The sequence below is a fragment of the Paramisgurnus dabryanus genome, chromosome 1 (assembly GCF_030506205.2).
Source record: "Paramisgurnus dabryanus chromosome 1, PD_genome_1.1, whole genome shotgun sequence".
Taxonomy (NCBI): domain Eukaryota; kingdom Metazoa; phylum Chordata; class Actinopteri; order Cypriniformes; family Cobitidae; genus Paramisgurnus; species Paramisgurnus dabryanus.
The window spans coordinates 13,001,713-13,019,476 of NC_133337.1; the positions used below are offsets into that span (position 1 = coordinate 13,001,713).

At 39.6% G+C, this 17,764-nt stretch overlaps 1 protein-coding gene across 1 annotated transcript; it reads right to left on the reverse strand.

The window, feature by feature from the left end:
- Nucleotides 1–354: 354 nt before the first annotated feature.
- On the reverse strand, nt 355–10,734 carry gpr37b (G protein-coupled receptor 37b). Its single transcript, XM_065274737.2, has 2 exons — nt 9,175–10,734; nt 355–2,499 (listed from the first exon to the last, which is right to left on the reverse strand). The coding sequence occupies exons 1-2, from the start codon at nt 10,183–10,185 to the stop codon at nt 1,669–1,671; spliced, it is 1,842 nt and encodes a 613-aa protein (XP_065130809.1). The 5' UTR covers nt 10,186–10,734; the 3' UTR covers nt 355–1,668.
- Between the last annotated feature and the right edge of the window lie 7,030 nt (nt 10,735–17,764).

The following is a 17,764-nucleotide window of genomic DNA, read 5'->3' on the forward strand; positions in this document are numbered from 1 at the left end:
AATACAAAACGTAATGATTTTAATCACAAATAAATGCTTTAATGGATCAGTTTGTTTAATGGATCATAAAAACTGTTTACTGTAAGACAGTAAAACTGCTGTAAAAAATGAATAGGATTTTAATAACTATATCTCTAAAATAAATAAACATCAGACGCACTGGTGAACAGTTTTTCATTAATCCTAAAATAGCCTTCATTCTCTTATGCAGTGAATATATCTTTTTACACAGGTGAACCGTGACCTGGATCTGTTTTCATGAGATGCAAATCTGCCAAAAATCTCAGGTATGATGGATATGAAACAGCAGTAGGTGACAGGGACTTTCAGGGACTTATTACGCTACAACAAATCAAAGCGTGATATTTCCTGCCAAAACATTTTCATAGAGATTGTTCAGAGAGAAACAATCCCATCTGTCGCTACAGTACCCTCCAACAAAGTGTCCCAAAAATAGCAGATCGCTCAGTTTCTGACACCTCAAATACACCAGATGCATTTGAAATATAAAAGACCACCTCCACCAGCCTTTGTGTAAGAGAAAGACAGTCGTGCTTATCCAGTCCTGTTCAATGTGCAGACTGACAGCTAATGTCTTCATGCGAATAAACAGCTTCTCAGACACATACAGATCTGTATGAATAATGCAAAGAAAAAATTGGAAATCTTTGTTGGAGACTTCAGTCAGGCCAGACAACTGTACAATCTAAAAAATAAAGGCGCTTACAAGGTTATTCACATCTTTTTTGGTTCCTCATTTCTTTACCCTTTTGTAATCTAATTCACTACAAAAAAAACTTTTGACAAAAAGTGGTTCATTTGTAACATGGTGAAGTGGATTATTTGGAATCGGTTTACATTCTGTTTTAGTGAAACGTTTAAATAAATACAATGAAAGCAACCACACCTCCATTTTAATATATCAGTTTGCCATTTCTCTAGCAAACATCTGTTCTGTTTATTAAAGAGACATTTGGTTGTGGTTATATAAAAACGATTAGAAAGTGTTAACTAGAACGAGCATTGTGTGGATGTTGACAGGCTTCAGACATTTACAGATGGGACGGGTGAGTTATCCACACATCTGCTCTACAGACTTCAAGAACGATTCACACGAATCAAAATGCATCGAGAGAAAGAGTCACGGCACGCAACACACAGCCATAGAGAAACATCAGAGATATGTTACTTTCAATAAATGCAGAAACACACCGTGCGACAGTAAAGGGCCGTTCAGACAGGACGTGGCGTTGAGTTGTTTAGTTGAAGGTCTCTGTGAGACAGACATCTTTGGCCGCTGCGTTGCGTTGATTTTTTAAAACAGCTCAACATTGAAACCCCTTTGACTCGTTTGATTTTGTTGCTCGACATTTACTTGTTATGAATACTGGCACATCCTGTGTGAAGGCCTTTGTGAAGTCCACGAAAGCGCTGAGAGAAAGCTAAAGTGCACAAAAAAGGTCAAATCTAAAGCACTCACTACATCAGTGTGTTTATATATTTATATATATATATATATATTTTAAGACAATTTAAAAATGTAATTACATTGTTTTTAGTCTACATTACATCTTGAAGAGCAACATATGAATTGTGGTAAAAGTATTTACACAGGTAAGATAAAAGAGTGTGGCACTGGAATTACTGTAAACGCAAAACAGCGCTAACTCAGCAGTGAGATCCAGTCGCTGTGTAGTTGGACATTTCCCGGCGTATGGTGCTGAACGGAGACAGCTCCAGTTCGGTGGTGCACTCGTGTTCGTTGTCGTCACTGCCCGCGGCCGAAGAGTGGGCCGCTATCCCGCACGCGTCGGCGCAACAACAGCAGCAGCACTCCAGGAAGGCCCGGCCAAAGGGTCTGCACAGGCAAAGCAGCAGGACGGGTGTGATAGCCGCCCGCAGGAACAGCAGCAGCTGACTTATCAGGTGCAACAGCGCCATGGTGCTCTGCGGCACACCGGCCGCCATGTAGGCCGAAACCATATTGCAGACGTTCTCCGGGACCACGCACGCACCGTACACGATCGCGAGCGCCACCACGGTGCAGTTCATTTGGCTTTCCAGTCGAATCTGCTTCTTGTTGCCTCTGGCACAGCCGCGCTCTGCGCGACGGATCCTGCGGGCGGTGGCCACCGAGCTGCCGATGGTGAAAAGCGTGGGCAGGCAGAAATAACAACCGAAGCACCACCACAGACGGGCGCCTTCGTATGTCAGGCCCAGCACGTAGAGGGTGTCAGGGAGGGATGTGGAGATTCGGATCAGGCAGCGTTCCGAAGAGGGATCTTCTAACGTTCCGTCTCCGTTTTCCGCCACCAGTTGGCGGATCAGCAGCTCGGGCAAGGCAAGGAGTAAGGCACCGATCCAGATAACGCCCAGTTTTGCGGCAGTAGAGGTGCAGTTTTCGATCATCTCGTAGTACATCTGGACATTGGTGGCGGCACGGAATCGATCGATGCAGAGCGCGCAGAGGGTAAAGGTGGTCACGCCTAAGGATGCCACCTGCAAGAACAACAAACACAATTCGGTTTTAGGAATGGCAATATACTTGAAAACACTGTTACTGGTAAACTGAATTACTAGTTAAAGGAAGTCTGAATTATGCGTGGCATCCAGCTGTTGGAAACACTCTCTGTATGATCGCTTCATACATATTGGCCGTTTTTTTTTAGAATGTGAAACAAATGTCTCCCGCATTTACAGCTCTTATCTGCTGTGTTATTGCGACAGAAGTCAACCTCCTGCAGGCCAAGCAATTATTTCCACACAGTCTACAAACAGCACTGCAACGGCTCCTAAACTCTTCAAACACGTTCAGCATGGATACTGCCACAATGAATTGTTTGATATAAAAGACAGAGGTAACGGAGGCAAGACAAAAGATTTAACTGTAATGAGAGAAAGACAACAGGACAGATTCTTGGCCACATTCGGAGAGCTCCGTCTCAGCGGATGATACAAACACAAACGCATCTTAGAGTTTGTCTTCATTAGCATAATTACAGAGCAATCAAACACATCAGCAACAAGGAGGAGACAATTACTGAAACCACACTAGTGCTGTTGTGCGCTGCTGTTCCATCTTAAAAACGGCCTCTACCTTTCATCTTCAAATCCAGAACAGTTTGAGCACATGCTGCTCAGAATCTATCATGAATTTATTATGCTCTGTTGCAACCATTAAGACTCTGCAATGCCACATTATATTCATAGATGTTAAGGTATTCGAGAAGTTAACAATGACAACAATTTGATGGAATCTGATCCTTACTATAAAATTAGCATTTCAATTCATCTCATCAATTCCTGCATGCACATTTTAAGATAAGCCGGGTCTTTTATTCACTGATAAGTCCTGACCTGCAACAGTCTACTCCCAGATCTTTGTATTCATATCAGCTTATTACTTTACATAGCCTGGTTTCTGCATGTGGCTTCTGCGTTTACTCATTTGATTAAAAAGTGAATAGCTTATTATACTACACTAACCATAGTTTAACTATGGTAATTGTAGTAAAACCACAAAATTCACTCATTAGACCACAGAATTCACTCAGAGTTCATTCATTAAACATGATTTTGTAATAAAACTATAGTGAAACAAATGTTAATCAAATAGATTGGTTACTACACTTTTACTATAATATAAATGGAGTATTTACCAGTGGCGGCCGGTGAGGTCTTTTTTGAGGGCGCACGATGCAAAACTCGTCACAACATGTATCTAGCCTCCTCGTGTCAAAATATGTGTTCGGCGCGTCATGTTAACATGTGCATCATGCATCTTGTCAAAACAAATGCCTGCTGCATATGCGTCTAAAGCGTTTGCCGGATACTCGCTAATCTAATGTGTAATCAGAGTTTAGTGTTAAAGGGACACTCTACTTCTTTTGAAAATATGCTCATTTTCCAGCTCTCTAATTCAATTTTTGTATCAGACTTTTCATAGAGATCCCATTCAGAGCGATCTTTAAAACAGACACGGACATGCAGCCTCTTGCCATAGGGCAATACTTCCGGGATTTAAAAGTTGCGGAAGGGTATAGCGGTATTGCGGAAAGACGGAAAATCCTGTCATTGGCAGGGAAGCGTTTTCTCTTGATTGACGAGATATCTCGTCAATGACGGTGAAAGAGTTAAGCATCACGTTAAAAAATAACCAAACAGTTTAAATATTTTTCCTATTTAAAACTTGACTCTTCTGTAGTTACATCGTGTACTAAGACCGATGAAAAATTAAAAGTTGTGATTTTGTAGGCCAATACTCCCATTCTGGCATAATAATCAAGGAATAGCTGCAGCAGGCGCAATGATATTACACAGCGCCTGAAAATAGTTCCCTTGGTAACTTTCAATAGCAGCAGACAATTTTCGGGGGCTCCGTAATATCATTGGTTATCTTTAGCGTGATGCTACATGGTCTAATCAGATTCAATGAATTATGCTAAGCTATGCTAAAAGTGGTACCGCCAGACCCGCGGATCGGCTGAATGGATTCCAAAACTGTAAAACTCAAATGTTTAACTCTAGGGGATAATTAGTATATTTTCAAAATAAGTGGAGCGTCCCTTTAAGTTAGTGTCTTTTATTATAAACCCTTTCGACAGGCACGTATTTTGACAAGACGCATGATGCACATGGTTCACATGATGAAGCGAACACATATTTTCAAATGATGAGCAACACACATGACACTTATGAATTCGTGCCCCTCGGAAGAGAAGTCACCAGCCGCCACATATTTTTTGCATGATAGTCAGCAATTAGTAGGCTAAATTACCATATGGTTTTGTATCTAAATAACAATAAATAATAATTTTTTACCACACTGGGACCTGGGAATCGAAAATAATCTGAATCGATAAGCAGAATCGGAACTGATATCAAATTCAAATGATACATAACCTTACCTAGAAATGCTGAGAAGTCCTATATATTGCTAATTCATTTCATTTTAGTTGTTTAAAATTCCCAAAATACTAAAACATGCTGCTTATTTCTAAAGGTAAAAAAGATTTTAAATCCCTGGTCAAAAGAAAGGTGTAAACACTATTAGGCGGTTCCCAGAACAGGTTTAGATTAATCCAGCATTAGGCCTTGGTTATATAAGGACATTTAAGTAGTTTTTACAAACAGACCTTACAAACAATACTGGCGTGCATCTCGAGACAAAACAATGGCACTGATATATGTTAAGATATGTCAGTGCAAGGTTTTTTTTTAATTAAGGCAGCTCAAACATACATTTTAGTCTGGGACTAGGATAAGCCCTGTCTGCAAATCCACCCCTATATCTTTATCCCATAATTTGCATATTCTGAAATGAAACACTGTCAAATAGGTAGAAAATCTTTGACCTGAATGAAAAGGATAAAAAACATGGCGTGAGATTTTATCTGTAAAAATAAAAATGTATACAAAGCCACAGAAAGAGCACAGGCAGGTTTGACTATCATCATTTAACAGTAAACTAAATTCCACACACCTCACACTCTGGACTAAACAGTCCAGACCGACCCCTCATAACTGAGCGTATCCCATCAGACACTCGCAGATGTTTGCAGGCATTTCATGGTGAACAGGTTTCTTGACAGCAGGTGAGGATGTCAAAGGCTTGGTTACTCTTTACTAACAGCTCATTAATTCTCTGATTAAGAGTCTCTCCTAAAGGATTAAGGTGCTGGTTATTAATCTGGTTTTAACGGCTGCTTTCAGACTCCTTGACTTCGGGCCATTGTTGGTCCACCGCCAGCAGGGAGAGTAATAACTCTTACATATTGACAAATGAGGCCGAGAGCAAGCCACAGATAAAAGCCATCACAATAATACGTTTATATATGGATGCAGAATGAAACTATACTGTAAGTATATTCATTCAGTACCATCAGTCTCCATTAACATCGCCACTCATAGTTTAATAAGCACCTTTGACAGTGAGTTATATAATATATGGAAAAACAACCTGGGTGGAAAAAATTCAAAATAGATTTCATATCAAATTTATCTAAGCATTGCAGATGCAAGGATATTCTGAGTGTTGTTTATTGCCTGGAGTTACATGAGCTCATCTTGATATTCTAGTCACTGTATGACTTCTGTTATATTTTCTTGGCAGATGATACAACAGACAAATTGCAAGTTTCATCACTTAGGGAAATAATAGCTCAATTCAAGCCAACATCATTTATATTTGCAGAAAATCAGGGTTAAATGCAAGGTGCAGTGTGTACTTCATCTGAAAACAATAGTTTAGGGTGAGGAGTTTGATTGAAACGTCAACCCTATATCAACAGTGATGGTTGCATTAGCAAACACCAATAAAATAAAGGATACCTCATATTTATGCATTTGTGCGTCAATTTATGATATGCTAAAAACCCTTTCACAGAGCACATTGATCCATAATATATATATATATATATATATATATATATATATATATATATATATATATATATATATATATATTTCTGTGTGAACGCAAACAGGTCCTGGAATTAATCCTGGGATCACTTGCTGAATGGGAACTTATTACCTTGACATAACATTTCTAGACTGCGCCCTGCGTGCACAAAAGGCAAGAACAATGCCGTAAAGGGTGTCGTAGTGATGATGTGAAACATCATCTGTAATTTGTGAAAGGGCCAAAATGTTCTCCGCTAGTTTTGTGAGAGCCAGTGTTAACATTTCAAACCCCTTTGCTATCATCTACAACACAGGGCAGAGAAACTACTAATTTTCAATAATGGACAGATATGGAAATGTATTTGGTGAAGTTTGTTGCTCGGTGGCAAAGCCGAGCTGTCAGATCCGCCTCCATACAGCGTCTGCTCACAGGCATGACGTGCAAAGACAAATCCCTGCAGAGAAATGAAAGTCGGCCTTCCTGCAAATCTCTGTGTTGTGACTGGAGTAATCTGCAAAAAGTTAAAGGCCATTCAAAACACTGCCAGTTAAACTCCAGCACTAACACACCAGCCTCAGATCTCCTTGACCTACCACAGTGAACAATGTCAGACCTCAGAAAAACAAACACAACCAGCAGACAGATTGAACTGACATCACTGAACTTGTCTGTGGAGACTGTACAAAATATTTCTCCACCCTAGTGTGGCATCTATCAGCTGGAGAGAACGAGAAAGATGTCACATGTGAGAAGTGTCACGTTTCCACAAAGCAGTGCAGAAAACCTTTCCCAGAATGCATCTCACATGAACTATCATGAACCATGTTGTCCCATCTCCACCGGGTGGTAAGTAATAAAGCCCAGGGCGTTTTCTCCCAGTATAACATTATCTCACAATTTGCCCCTAAGACTGACTACACTCACCAGTTAGCCTGAATTCAGCTCCTGTCGATCGGCATTCAAAAGCTGCATTGCAGCCGCAGGGAAGCAGAGACGCACACACATCCGTGACACATACAACCACGCATGCAAATCGGCTTGTTTTCATTCAGCCTCGCCATTGTCAGACTGGGCCTCTTGGCTCTTTTTGCCCGGCTCATGCAATCACAGCATGCTAACTGTGTGCCACCAGGAGGCCACATTTACCCAAAGCCCTCTCCAAAAACACAGGAGCACATCAAACGCCCCAAACACACCCATCACACATATTCACAAAGACAGGCTCGCTCACACACTCTCTGGCCGACACATCAATCTCACGAAACCTGTTAGAAACATGTCCAGGTTATATTACACTACAAAATCCATATAGATAAAAGAAATTATATTTCATTTAAAAGAAACAATGTCTATTTTAGGACCATTGTTATTTAAGATGAACATTTCTATGATAGTTTCACATTTAAACACCCACTTTTAAAGTCATTATAGCACGATATAAATGAATAATATATGATTTTTTTCATATTATCATCATACATTCATGTATGTATCGCGGTAAAATAGTTTATTGCCTTTTAAGGTAAAAATTAGGGATGCGCCGATAAAAAATTTCTGTGCCAATTCCGATATTTGTTTACTACATGGATAGATCCCGATAGTTTTGCTCGAAACAAGGAGTAACAATGATTTTCCTAGAAGTGCAGAGTGAACAAACTGCAATTATGTTGTCATTGTCATCCAAATAATCACACAGTATGAGTTCAGCTGTGCCCGCTTTTAACTGCCAGGATAAAATCTGCCCTGATCACCGGGTGTACCCAAACACTATTCCTATGTCCAATATTGGGAAATATTGTGTTTTAATCTGCCGATAGCGATTATAGACCAATATATCCCTTGTTAAAATCTCTGTATTTCGGTAATTGTCTTACAGTAGTGGGAATGTGCTGAATTTTTTAGACTGAGCAAAAAAAGGCACAGTCTCTGTGTGTTAGTGAGAGCGCGCCGATCAAAAAAGGATCTCAGCTGAGTTTGGGTGTGGTGAAGAAGTGACGGCTGTGCAGATTTCTTGGGAAATAAACAGCTATGGTTGCGCTACAAAGTATATGACAGAAGTGGGACAGAGATCACGGTCGTGCAGGTGTCCCGAGGGCAGGGCGGGTGCTCTTTTGCATGCATTAAACCATGTGCCGTCTCAGTGTTCCCACAGTGACACAGTTTCAGGAATAACCTCCTGCATTACAATAAACAGCACACCTGCTCCATACTGAAACTCTTGTGTATGAAAAATCATAAACTAGGTCAAACCATAATATTGTGTATGACCTTTTCTTTTAATTTCTATTTACTTTGAAGAAAATGTAAGTGATGTTTGCTCATGCACAACTGGTCACTCATCATGCTATGATGCTGGTGTGCTGTGGGTGGTTGTCAGGGTGTTGCTATGCAGCTGGTTAAATGCTCCGAGTGGTTTCTACATCTGGTTGCTTAATGGTCCAAGTCAAAAGAGCTCATTTTCAAATCTCTAATGTCTAATCTCTAAATCTCATGGTCACTAGATATGTCCTTATAAGTTTGTGATACATTACACTTTTATAGTTACATAATTTATGTATGCAAATGTAATCAAATCTGCTTGCTTTTTAGTAACAAACCACATGATTGATTTGACTATTTGACTACAGTGTCGCAGACAAATTATATGTAGTGATGTGCATGAGTTTAATACTCTGATGACAACTCAAACTTTGTGTATAACCCATAGAAATAGTGATCCAAATCATACATTCACAAACATACTGTGTGAAATCTGTTATGAGATCCATTACCTCTATATACGGTACGACTTTACAGGTGAACTGGCCCAGCAGCCAGGTCTTAGTCAGTTCGTGAAACACCACGAGAGGCAGGCAAAACAAAAGCAGTGCAAAGTCCCAAATAGCCAGGTTGGCCAGAAGAGCATTTGAGATGCTCCTCATGTAGTAATTATGGCACACGACACACATTATTGCTATGTTCCCGATTATTCCCACGGCGAAAATTAAGGCCGAGACAATAGTGATTGCATACGCTCCGTATGTCTCGCTGGTGACGGGGTAGAAAGGATTGGGGAACAGTTCACTTTCCTCATCCTCGGCATATGGAGGAGTCATTGGCGTGGCGTCCCACGGGTCGTCTACCTGTTTGGTGTGGAATTCAGCATTTTGGGTGAGATCAAAGGGAAAATCTGTGGCGGTAAGAGCAAGGGGTTTAGGCAACGGTTCCCAAAGGGTTAAAGAGGATGCCAGGGCATTATAATAAGTTTGGGGTGGTGTCAGGGGGACGGTGCTTTTCTTCGGGCCCCTTTTCAGACTCTTAAACGTTCTCTTGTGGTGTTCCTTTGTACCCCTTTTGCGTCTGTGGTTTCTCTTGTGTTCCCCCCTCGGCTTGGAGGTCTTGTGTCCACCTGCAGTTCCCATGGTAGCGGGCATCTTACCATCCATCTCCTCCTTTTTATGTTCCCGATAGCGTTTGTGTGGGTTTGTTCCACCCTGCCGGACCGCGTGTGTTCTGTTTGACATGAGATGACTGTATCCATACCGTTTACTTCTGCTGTCTAAAACCAGCCAGAGATGAGAGGCAAACTTACTATTGTTCTCTGAAGTCTGTTTGATGTCAAAGGCAGGTGTACCTGTAGCTTGATGCTGTGCATGATGCTTGGCACTCGGTTTTGGCTCATGAAGACCCCTAAAATGAATGTTGCCAGTTTCTTTGGTGTGTGCACTGTGATTTTCTTCATGCAGCAGAACATGTGGACATCCAGCTATGAAAAAAAGCGTTTTTAAAAGCAGCACCTGCATCTTCAACGGGTCAACGTGCTGTAGGTGTTAAAAAAATCACTCTAGTATGATGCATCGCAAATAAAACACAATGCTTTCCCTGACGCGCAGTCTCGGAGGAAAAAGTTCCCACTGGAACGATCACGAATGCATACTTGCGCAAAATTCATTCAAATGAGTTGTCGTGTTTCATCCGCTCCATGCAGCAAATACAACGAAATCTCAGTAAAGTGGCAGTAAGGCGTTATTCCCTCCAAACGCGCTTTTTTCTGCATCCGTTTCTGTCTATGAAGCGCATCGCATTCGCTTCAGCAGTAAGGGTCGTTCGCATCTCGTGTTTTGGGCGCGGCAACCTGGAGTCGTCCTGGATAATCGGAGCGCTTTGCTGTGATCCTCAGTGTGCAGAAGGAGAGTCCGGGGGGACGCGCGGGTGGGGAGTTGCTGCGCCCTCCGCTTCGACAGCTTCTCCTAAGTGTAAGGAGCTGAAGAAAATGGACGGACTCTCCTCTGGCAGATAACCTTGTTCTGTCAAGCCAGATCCATCAGCATCAGACCCCTGGACCACCGCAGCTGGAGGCGACCACGCCCCGCCCGTGCGTAATGCATTTACTCTGACGCGTAATTACGCATGTCAACAGAATCGTAGTCCGATCGGTCTCGGAGTGTGACACGAGGTTATACGTGTATCATTATAACCTGTGGTATGTCATGAAAGAATAGTGTATTATTGTAATGACAGTACAAAACACAAGATACTGTACAGTACAATAATGGAAAAATATCTCAGATGTTAAAGATACAGTATGCATTTATTTTGTCAGGTTCTTATGCATGTATTCCTATTCATTTTACATATTGTCCATGGATACATAAAAAACCCTCACCTAAAGAATTTTGGTGTGGAGAGATTTTGGGTCACAACAGTCAGATTGTATTATAAATCTGGGATTAGGCAAAAAAGGATTTACACTAATCGTCTTAAACTTCAGAGCCCTCTGTATCTATATATTTTACTGCTATGTAATTCATAAAGTGACAATTTACTGTAAAAACAACTAAATTTGGATAACGCATAATATTTATCTCTGTATGTTCTGTATGTTAAACAGGTTTTCTTTGCCCATGGCAATAACACAACAAAGCGGAAAGGCAAGAACTGACTCGCTCAAAGGTTTGTTTCCTGCTGGACAGAAACTTGGGCCTTGAAGATTTGCAGAAACACAGCCAACAACCTTTAACTGCCGCCTCACACAACACCAGTGATTGTGCAAAGCCTCCATAATTAGCTCAAACATGCATTCGATCCTTTGTTCGGAGGAGTCCAAAGGTTTTCCTCTAAGTCCTGCTGGTTAGCTGAGCTTGGCAGAATATAAGAGTGTAAAATAGAGATGCCAGGTGCAGAAATAAGCTACTGGAGTTGGCACAACCTTTGATGGCTTGTTACACTGATGCCAAATCTTAGCATGGGGTTCAAAACATTAAATAACAGGAAGAGCATCAAGGTCAAAGACTAAAGGCTATGACTTTGAAATTTTTTTGTACGAATCTGCCAATAACAAAATCTAGTTTAGTTTCATTTAAAAATAAGAAATCTAATCATACATATTTAATGGGTAAAATATATATTTTATATTTAAAACAATGAACTTGATTTGTGTCTTCAGTTTCTTTCAATACCTCATATAACAGTAGGCCTACACTGCACATATTCTTGTGCCTTGTCCATAAAAAACGCTTTAACAACATCCTTCTGTTTTACAAAAGGTTTTTTAAATTATGAGAAAGTATGAAAGAAATTAAAGAACCAACAAAAAACGTTCCCTTATGACATCACAGTGAAGAACCTTTTAAGCGCCTTAATTTTTAAGAAGGGTACCATCACATGAATGGAAGCACATATTATAAGAGCCAATGGCGCCACCTGGCGTTCAGCAAAGTGATACAGCACAAAGCATTAAAAGCCTATGTGAAAGATGGGACAGACACACAGACAGGTACTTACAGAAGGTTGGCCAGGTAAATTGCATGTCTAATATACTGTGATCGCATTACAGCATGCAGGTAAAGTGAGGTGTGTCTTTAAGAGAAAGCAGCTCGAATGCCCCAGCAACAGTGTATTACTATCATCAATCACTCGACCGTCCACATGAGAATGAGATGAATGAACCTCTGTATCTCTGTAGAGGAGGAGAGATATCTCACCGCCTGCCACACACACACGCACGCACGCACGCACGCACGCACGCACGCACGCACGCACACACACACACACACACACACACACACACACACACACACACACACACACGGCTATCAATCATCATCAATCAATCAATGTTATGGAAACCTTTAGTTTCCTTAGAAAACATCTTATCAAAAATGTCACATTACATTTACATTCATGCAATTGGTAACCCAAAGTGAGTTATAGTGATTTAGATTTATACTTTTTTTTAATCATATGTGTTTTCCCTGGGATCAATCCATTTTTTTCTGACAGTCTATTATATGTAACAAAGTATTATATTACATTAAAGGAGAGCATCATGCATGCAGACAGACAGGAAAGAAACAATAGCCTGATGTCACGTGACCACTTGCGTTGAGTAAAAGCCATTCAATTCTCTATACAATAGGCCTGTATCTCCACTCAGAGTGATGTGATGACAGCAGTTAGTGTTGAGTGAATAGAAAAGGCCAGCGGTCAGCAATGGGAATGGGCTCTTAGATCAGACAAGATGATTCAGACAGTGGGATCAGATAAAGGGTATAAAAGAAAATACAGACTTTTGTAAGGAACTCATTGACACATTCATGGTAGTTCTTGACCGGTTTAGCACAAATAGCCACCATGATGTTGCTGGGTTGCAAGGATGGTTGCACATTAACCCGATTTAGAGTTATTTGCGATTTGAAAAAAATATTTATACAGCGTGCAATAATTAAGTAAACTCAGTCAGCTGCATCCCTCACAAGATGCAAAAAACAGCTAAAACATATCTTTTCTGTACTTCAGTGAGAACATAATAAATGCTCTGTTTCTGAAAAAATCTTATAATCCTTTCTCCTTAAACTGGACTGGTGTTGACTCTAAAAACTGTTGATATGTCATAAGCTGAAAGTAACTTTAAATAGCACTTCTTATATGATTGTTTCCTCTCGTTTTCTTCACTTTTATAAGTTGCCTTGGATAAAAGCATCTGCTATAGGCTGAATGTAAATGTAGTTTAAACTAGGGACAAATTGCTGTAAAATGCCTTCATAAAAGCACACTGCACAGTAGCCCTTCAACTGTAGAAAGCTTCAATATTTAATATGTTAGAGAATTATATATATTTCAAAACCTTTGACCTGTGTTTGATGTACAATCCCACATTAAAACAGCTATCTCATCCTATCTGTTTCCTCAAGGGCAATGCCTTTGACACACCTTCACATATTTTTTACTAAAAAGTAAAAAAATACACAGCACACAACCCTATTCCAAAAGTCATTTGAAGCACAGCTGACAACTCTGTACTGGATATAAAAGAGCTGTTGTTCCTCAATCAGGTCAGAAACTTCTCTTCGGCAACCACATCTTCTGCACCACAAGCATCTAATCACAGTCTGCAGGCAGACTGACACCTACAGATTCATTCATAAGGGGATGTCTCTTACGTAGACCACCAGTTACATAGACTGTCTGTGAAATTTAACAACGCTTATTGATCCTTGTCACAAATACTCATAATTACAAGTCAAGACTTGATTACAGTGCTTTTATAAAAGTAATTAATAGGAAAAAATTCAATGGTTGCATTTTTTTTTTTTTTTTGAAAAAAAAAACAACAACAACATTTGACACTTATATGTGTAAATGTCACTGCATAGCATAACATTTTTAATGTAGAGATAAATGGTTAATAAAGTGGTGTTCTTGATATTTTGATTGTTCAATTTTCCATGACTCTATTTTATTTGGTGCAATGTAATTATGTTGTGCATGACTTTATAGGATATAAATGTGCATGAATTAGAACTTTAGAAAAATTTACACAAGTATAACAACATGTTTCACAAAACAATACAAAATTACAATTAGAAAACAATAGATTTTTTTTCACCAGACAAAAGCTATTGTGTAGTTGCCAAGCAGAAATGTAACAGAAGTCAATGTGATGGACACTTTGACAGCAGTTCATTAAAAACGATGGCTCAGAAAGAAGGATCTAGAAAAGCTTTACCATATTTTATTTTGTAGATGCACTGTGTTTGATACCTTTTGATGTAATGCAACAACATAAAACCAGTGTTGGGGAAAGTTTCTTTTAAAAGTAATGCATTACAACATTAAGTTACTCCCCAAAAAAGTAATTGCGTTACTAAGTTACTTTTTCTTCCTTGGCTGAAGCTTGATCTTTTTACAGTTTTTTTCGATTGCTAAACGACAGTGGGCACAACTGGAGTCACATGTGCAAAACTCTAACTACAGTCTGCACAGCAGCAGTTCATGTGGACCAAACTCTAGTTCGTTTTTCATTGCTTGAACACAGTTTTCAAAACTTTACACACTTATCCCATGTTAACCACAACCTGCACAACACTGTGGATTTACAGCACTTTGTTCAAATGCTAACACACTGCTGTCAAAACTGTCAACCACACATTCAAAACAGAATTGATTTCAGCATTGTGCCTTTTTGAAACACTGCTGATTGCAATTTCATATATATATTTTATATATATAAAATATTACCTTTCATGTACTTTTAGTTTCTACCTTTATTTTCTCATTACTGTAATTCCGTAAATTACTGCGGACTACTGAAGCAAACTGCTAATTTTCATGTACCTTAAAGAATTATGATGTTCTGAAAAAAAATTATAAATCATGTGATAAATCAATAAATAAATCATTATTTGAAGAAAACATTACTTTGTGTGACATCACTGAAATTGTTGAAACTGTAAAGATAAAAAGTTTGTATTTTGTGTATTGGTGTTTGCTGTTAGTGTTTTTCCTCTCAGTGTGTTGTGAGTGACAGTGTGTGTTATCTCAGTGAGGGTTGTGTTTAGTGTTTGGCTGCAATGAGCTGTTTTGAGCCATGTGTTAAAAGTTGTGCTCAGGTGACTTTTGGTATTGCAGACTGTAGTTAGAGTTTTGCACATGTCGCTGCAGTTGTGCTCACTGTTGTTTAGCAATTGAAAAAAACTGTAAGTGCAAGTGTTTTTATGACTGAAAAGGTCTGCATTCAGAAATTGCACATTTCCATCGCAAAAATGTCAAGCTGGCCCGCCATCTCCATTTCTGACTCAAACTGTTCCTGCTCAGGCGGGCACGCATAGAGTGCATAATTCTGTGTGGGTACGTTCAGTTTATTCAGGTTTAAAATTATAAAATTGAATTAATTAAACTAAAAAGTAACTTGCATTACTTTTTTAAAAAAAGTAAAAAAAATGTAAAACTCAAATATTAATGTGTACGTTTACTCGTTACTTCAGAAAAGTAATATTATTACGTAATGCATGTTACTTGTAATGCATTACCCCCAACACTGCATAAAAATGTTTAAACTGCAACTTCAGTGTCCTAATTTGTGACGCTGGGCCCCATTTTAAAAAAACTGAGCGCATTGTCTTAAGCGTATGGCGCACGGTCTAAACGGGTGTGTCCGATTCAATTTTTGCTAATTTACACCGTGAAAAATGGTTTGTGCGCCAAACACACGGCCTAAAAGTCTTTTTCCTATTCTCGAATGAGTAATGGGAGTGTTTTGGGCGTAACGTGAAATAAACCAGTGAGAGTCTCAGCTCTCATCCCCTTAAAAAGCCAGTTGTGCTGGCGCCATGCCGATTTCCTATTTAGATGGCGGAATTTGTCAACTGAAAAACTAAGCAGAGGAAGAAGACCCCCAGCTTAAGATTGATATAAAAAATTGCATTGTTTTCATATGTATTGAAACTGTTATTTTTTGCTATTTAAACCTTTAAAAGTCGTTTTCTTTCAGTCATGGAAGTAAAATTAGCAAGATTTTAAGTGCTGTAAATGAATGGATACATAATTTGTAACAAACAGAACATATGGGCTGCATCTGAAAGCTACAGGGGCAGCTGACTTGTTGCCTCGCTGGCAATGACTTCGGCGGCATGAAGGCAGCTAATAAGTGAAACGCTTTCGGACACACTTTAAAGGCAGCATGTTTGAAATATAAACAGACAGTGCCTTTGTGATATCTAATCACATATTTGAAAACTACAATACTAATTTCTCGAAAGAAATGCAAGGGTAAAAAGTGAAAATATACATTTATTTACTCTAAATTTGTGCTCCAGCCGCTTTCTTGGCCGCCATTTTATTTTAACGAACTCGACCAGGCTTGACCAATCACATTCCACATGCTCACACATTCATAGAATTGTAGGACAAGATCTCAGGAGTCAGGAGGTAAGCCTTACATTGGATTCGGACAAGCCTTGAGTGCTTTGAAAAGCATTACTTAAAGGTATTGTGGAGGATTTTCTTTTTCCGGGTGGATCATCAAGATCCTCCTAGTTGTCAATCATTCTGGTAATATGTTTACGTAGGCCGTCGTACGTGCTCGTCCCCACGCGCACTTTCAGGTGTATATGTGTGGTAAGCTACGGTTTCTGTTTTTTAAAAGCACAGGTTGGGATGATGCCTCAGTTTTGAAGTTTCTACTCGACAGGTAAAGTTTGGCATGCTATTTGGAGAAATCCATAAAAAAATCACTGCTAGTAAAAGTTGATGTAAGCTATGATTAGCGATGCTAGCTCTGGCACAAGTCACGCACCGCACAGACACTGCAAACATCTCAATTTGTCTAAAGTAGCCTTATGACCGAATGGTAAAAGGTATCACGCTGAAATGTTCTAAAACCTTCTGTGTTATTTTTGATAATTCCAATGTGTTCACCATAGTATTTATTACACAAATGTAACAAGCTACTTCTCCATTGCAGACCATGTCTTGTGTCCTCACTCAATTGATCAGTATAATAATGACAGCAACTTGTAAATAGAGCATGCACGAGAATAACTAGGCTTGTGCATGCTCTCTCGTGCACACATTTATAGGCGTTTCCTCTCGGGAGGAAATCTTCCGCTATACCTTTAAAAACGGTTCTCATTATATCCACAGGTATATATATACAGTATACAGTCTTGTTCAAAATAATAGCAGTACAATGTGACTAACCAGAATAATCAAGGTTTTTAGTATATTTTTTTATTGCTACGTGGCAAACAAGTTACCAGTAGGTTCAGTAGATTCTCAGAAAACAAATGAGACCCAGCATTCATGATATGCACGCTCTTAAGGCTGTGCAATTGGGCAAGTAGTTGAATTAGTTGAAAGGGGTGTGTTCAAAAAAATAGCAGTGTGGCATTCAATCACTGAGGTCATCAATTTTGTGAAGAAACAGGTGTGAATCAGGTGGCCCCTATTTAAGGATGAAGCCAACACTTGTTGAACATGCATTTGAAAGCTGAGGAAAATGGGTCGTTCAAGACATTGTTCAGAAGAACAGCGTACTTTGATTAAAAAGTTGATTGGAGACGGGAAAACCTATAAAGAGGTGCAAAAACTGATAGGCTGTTC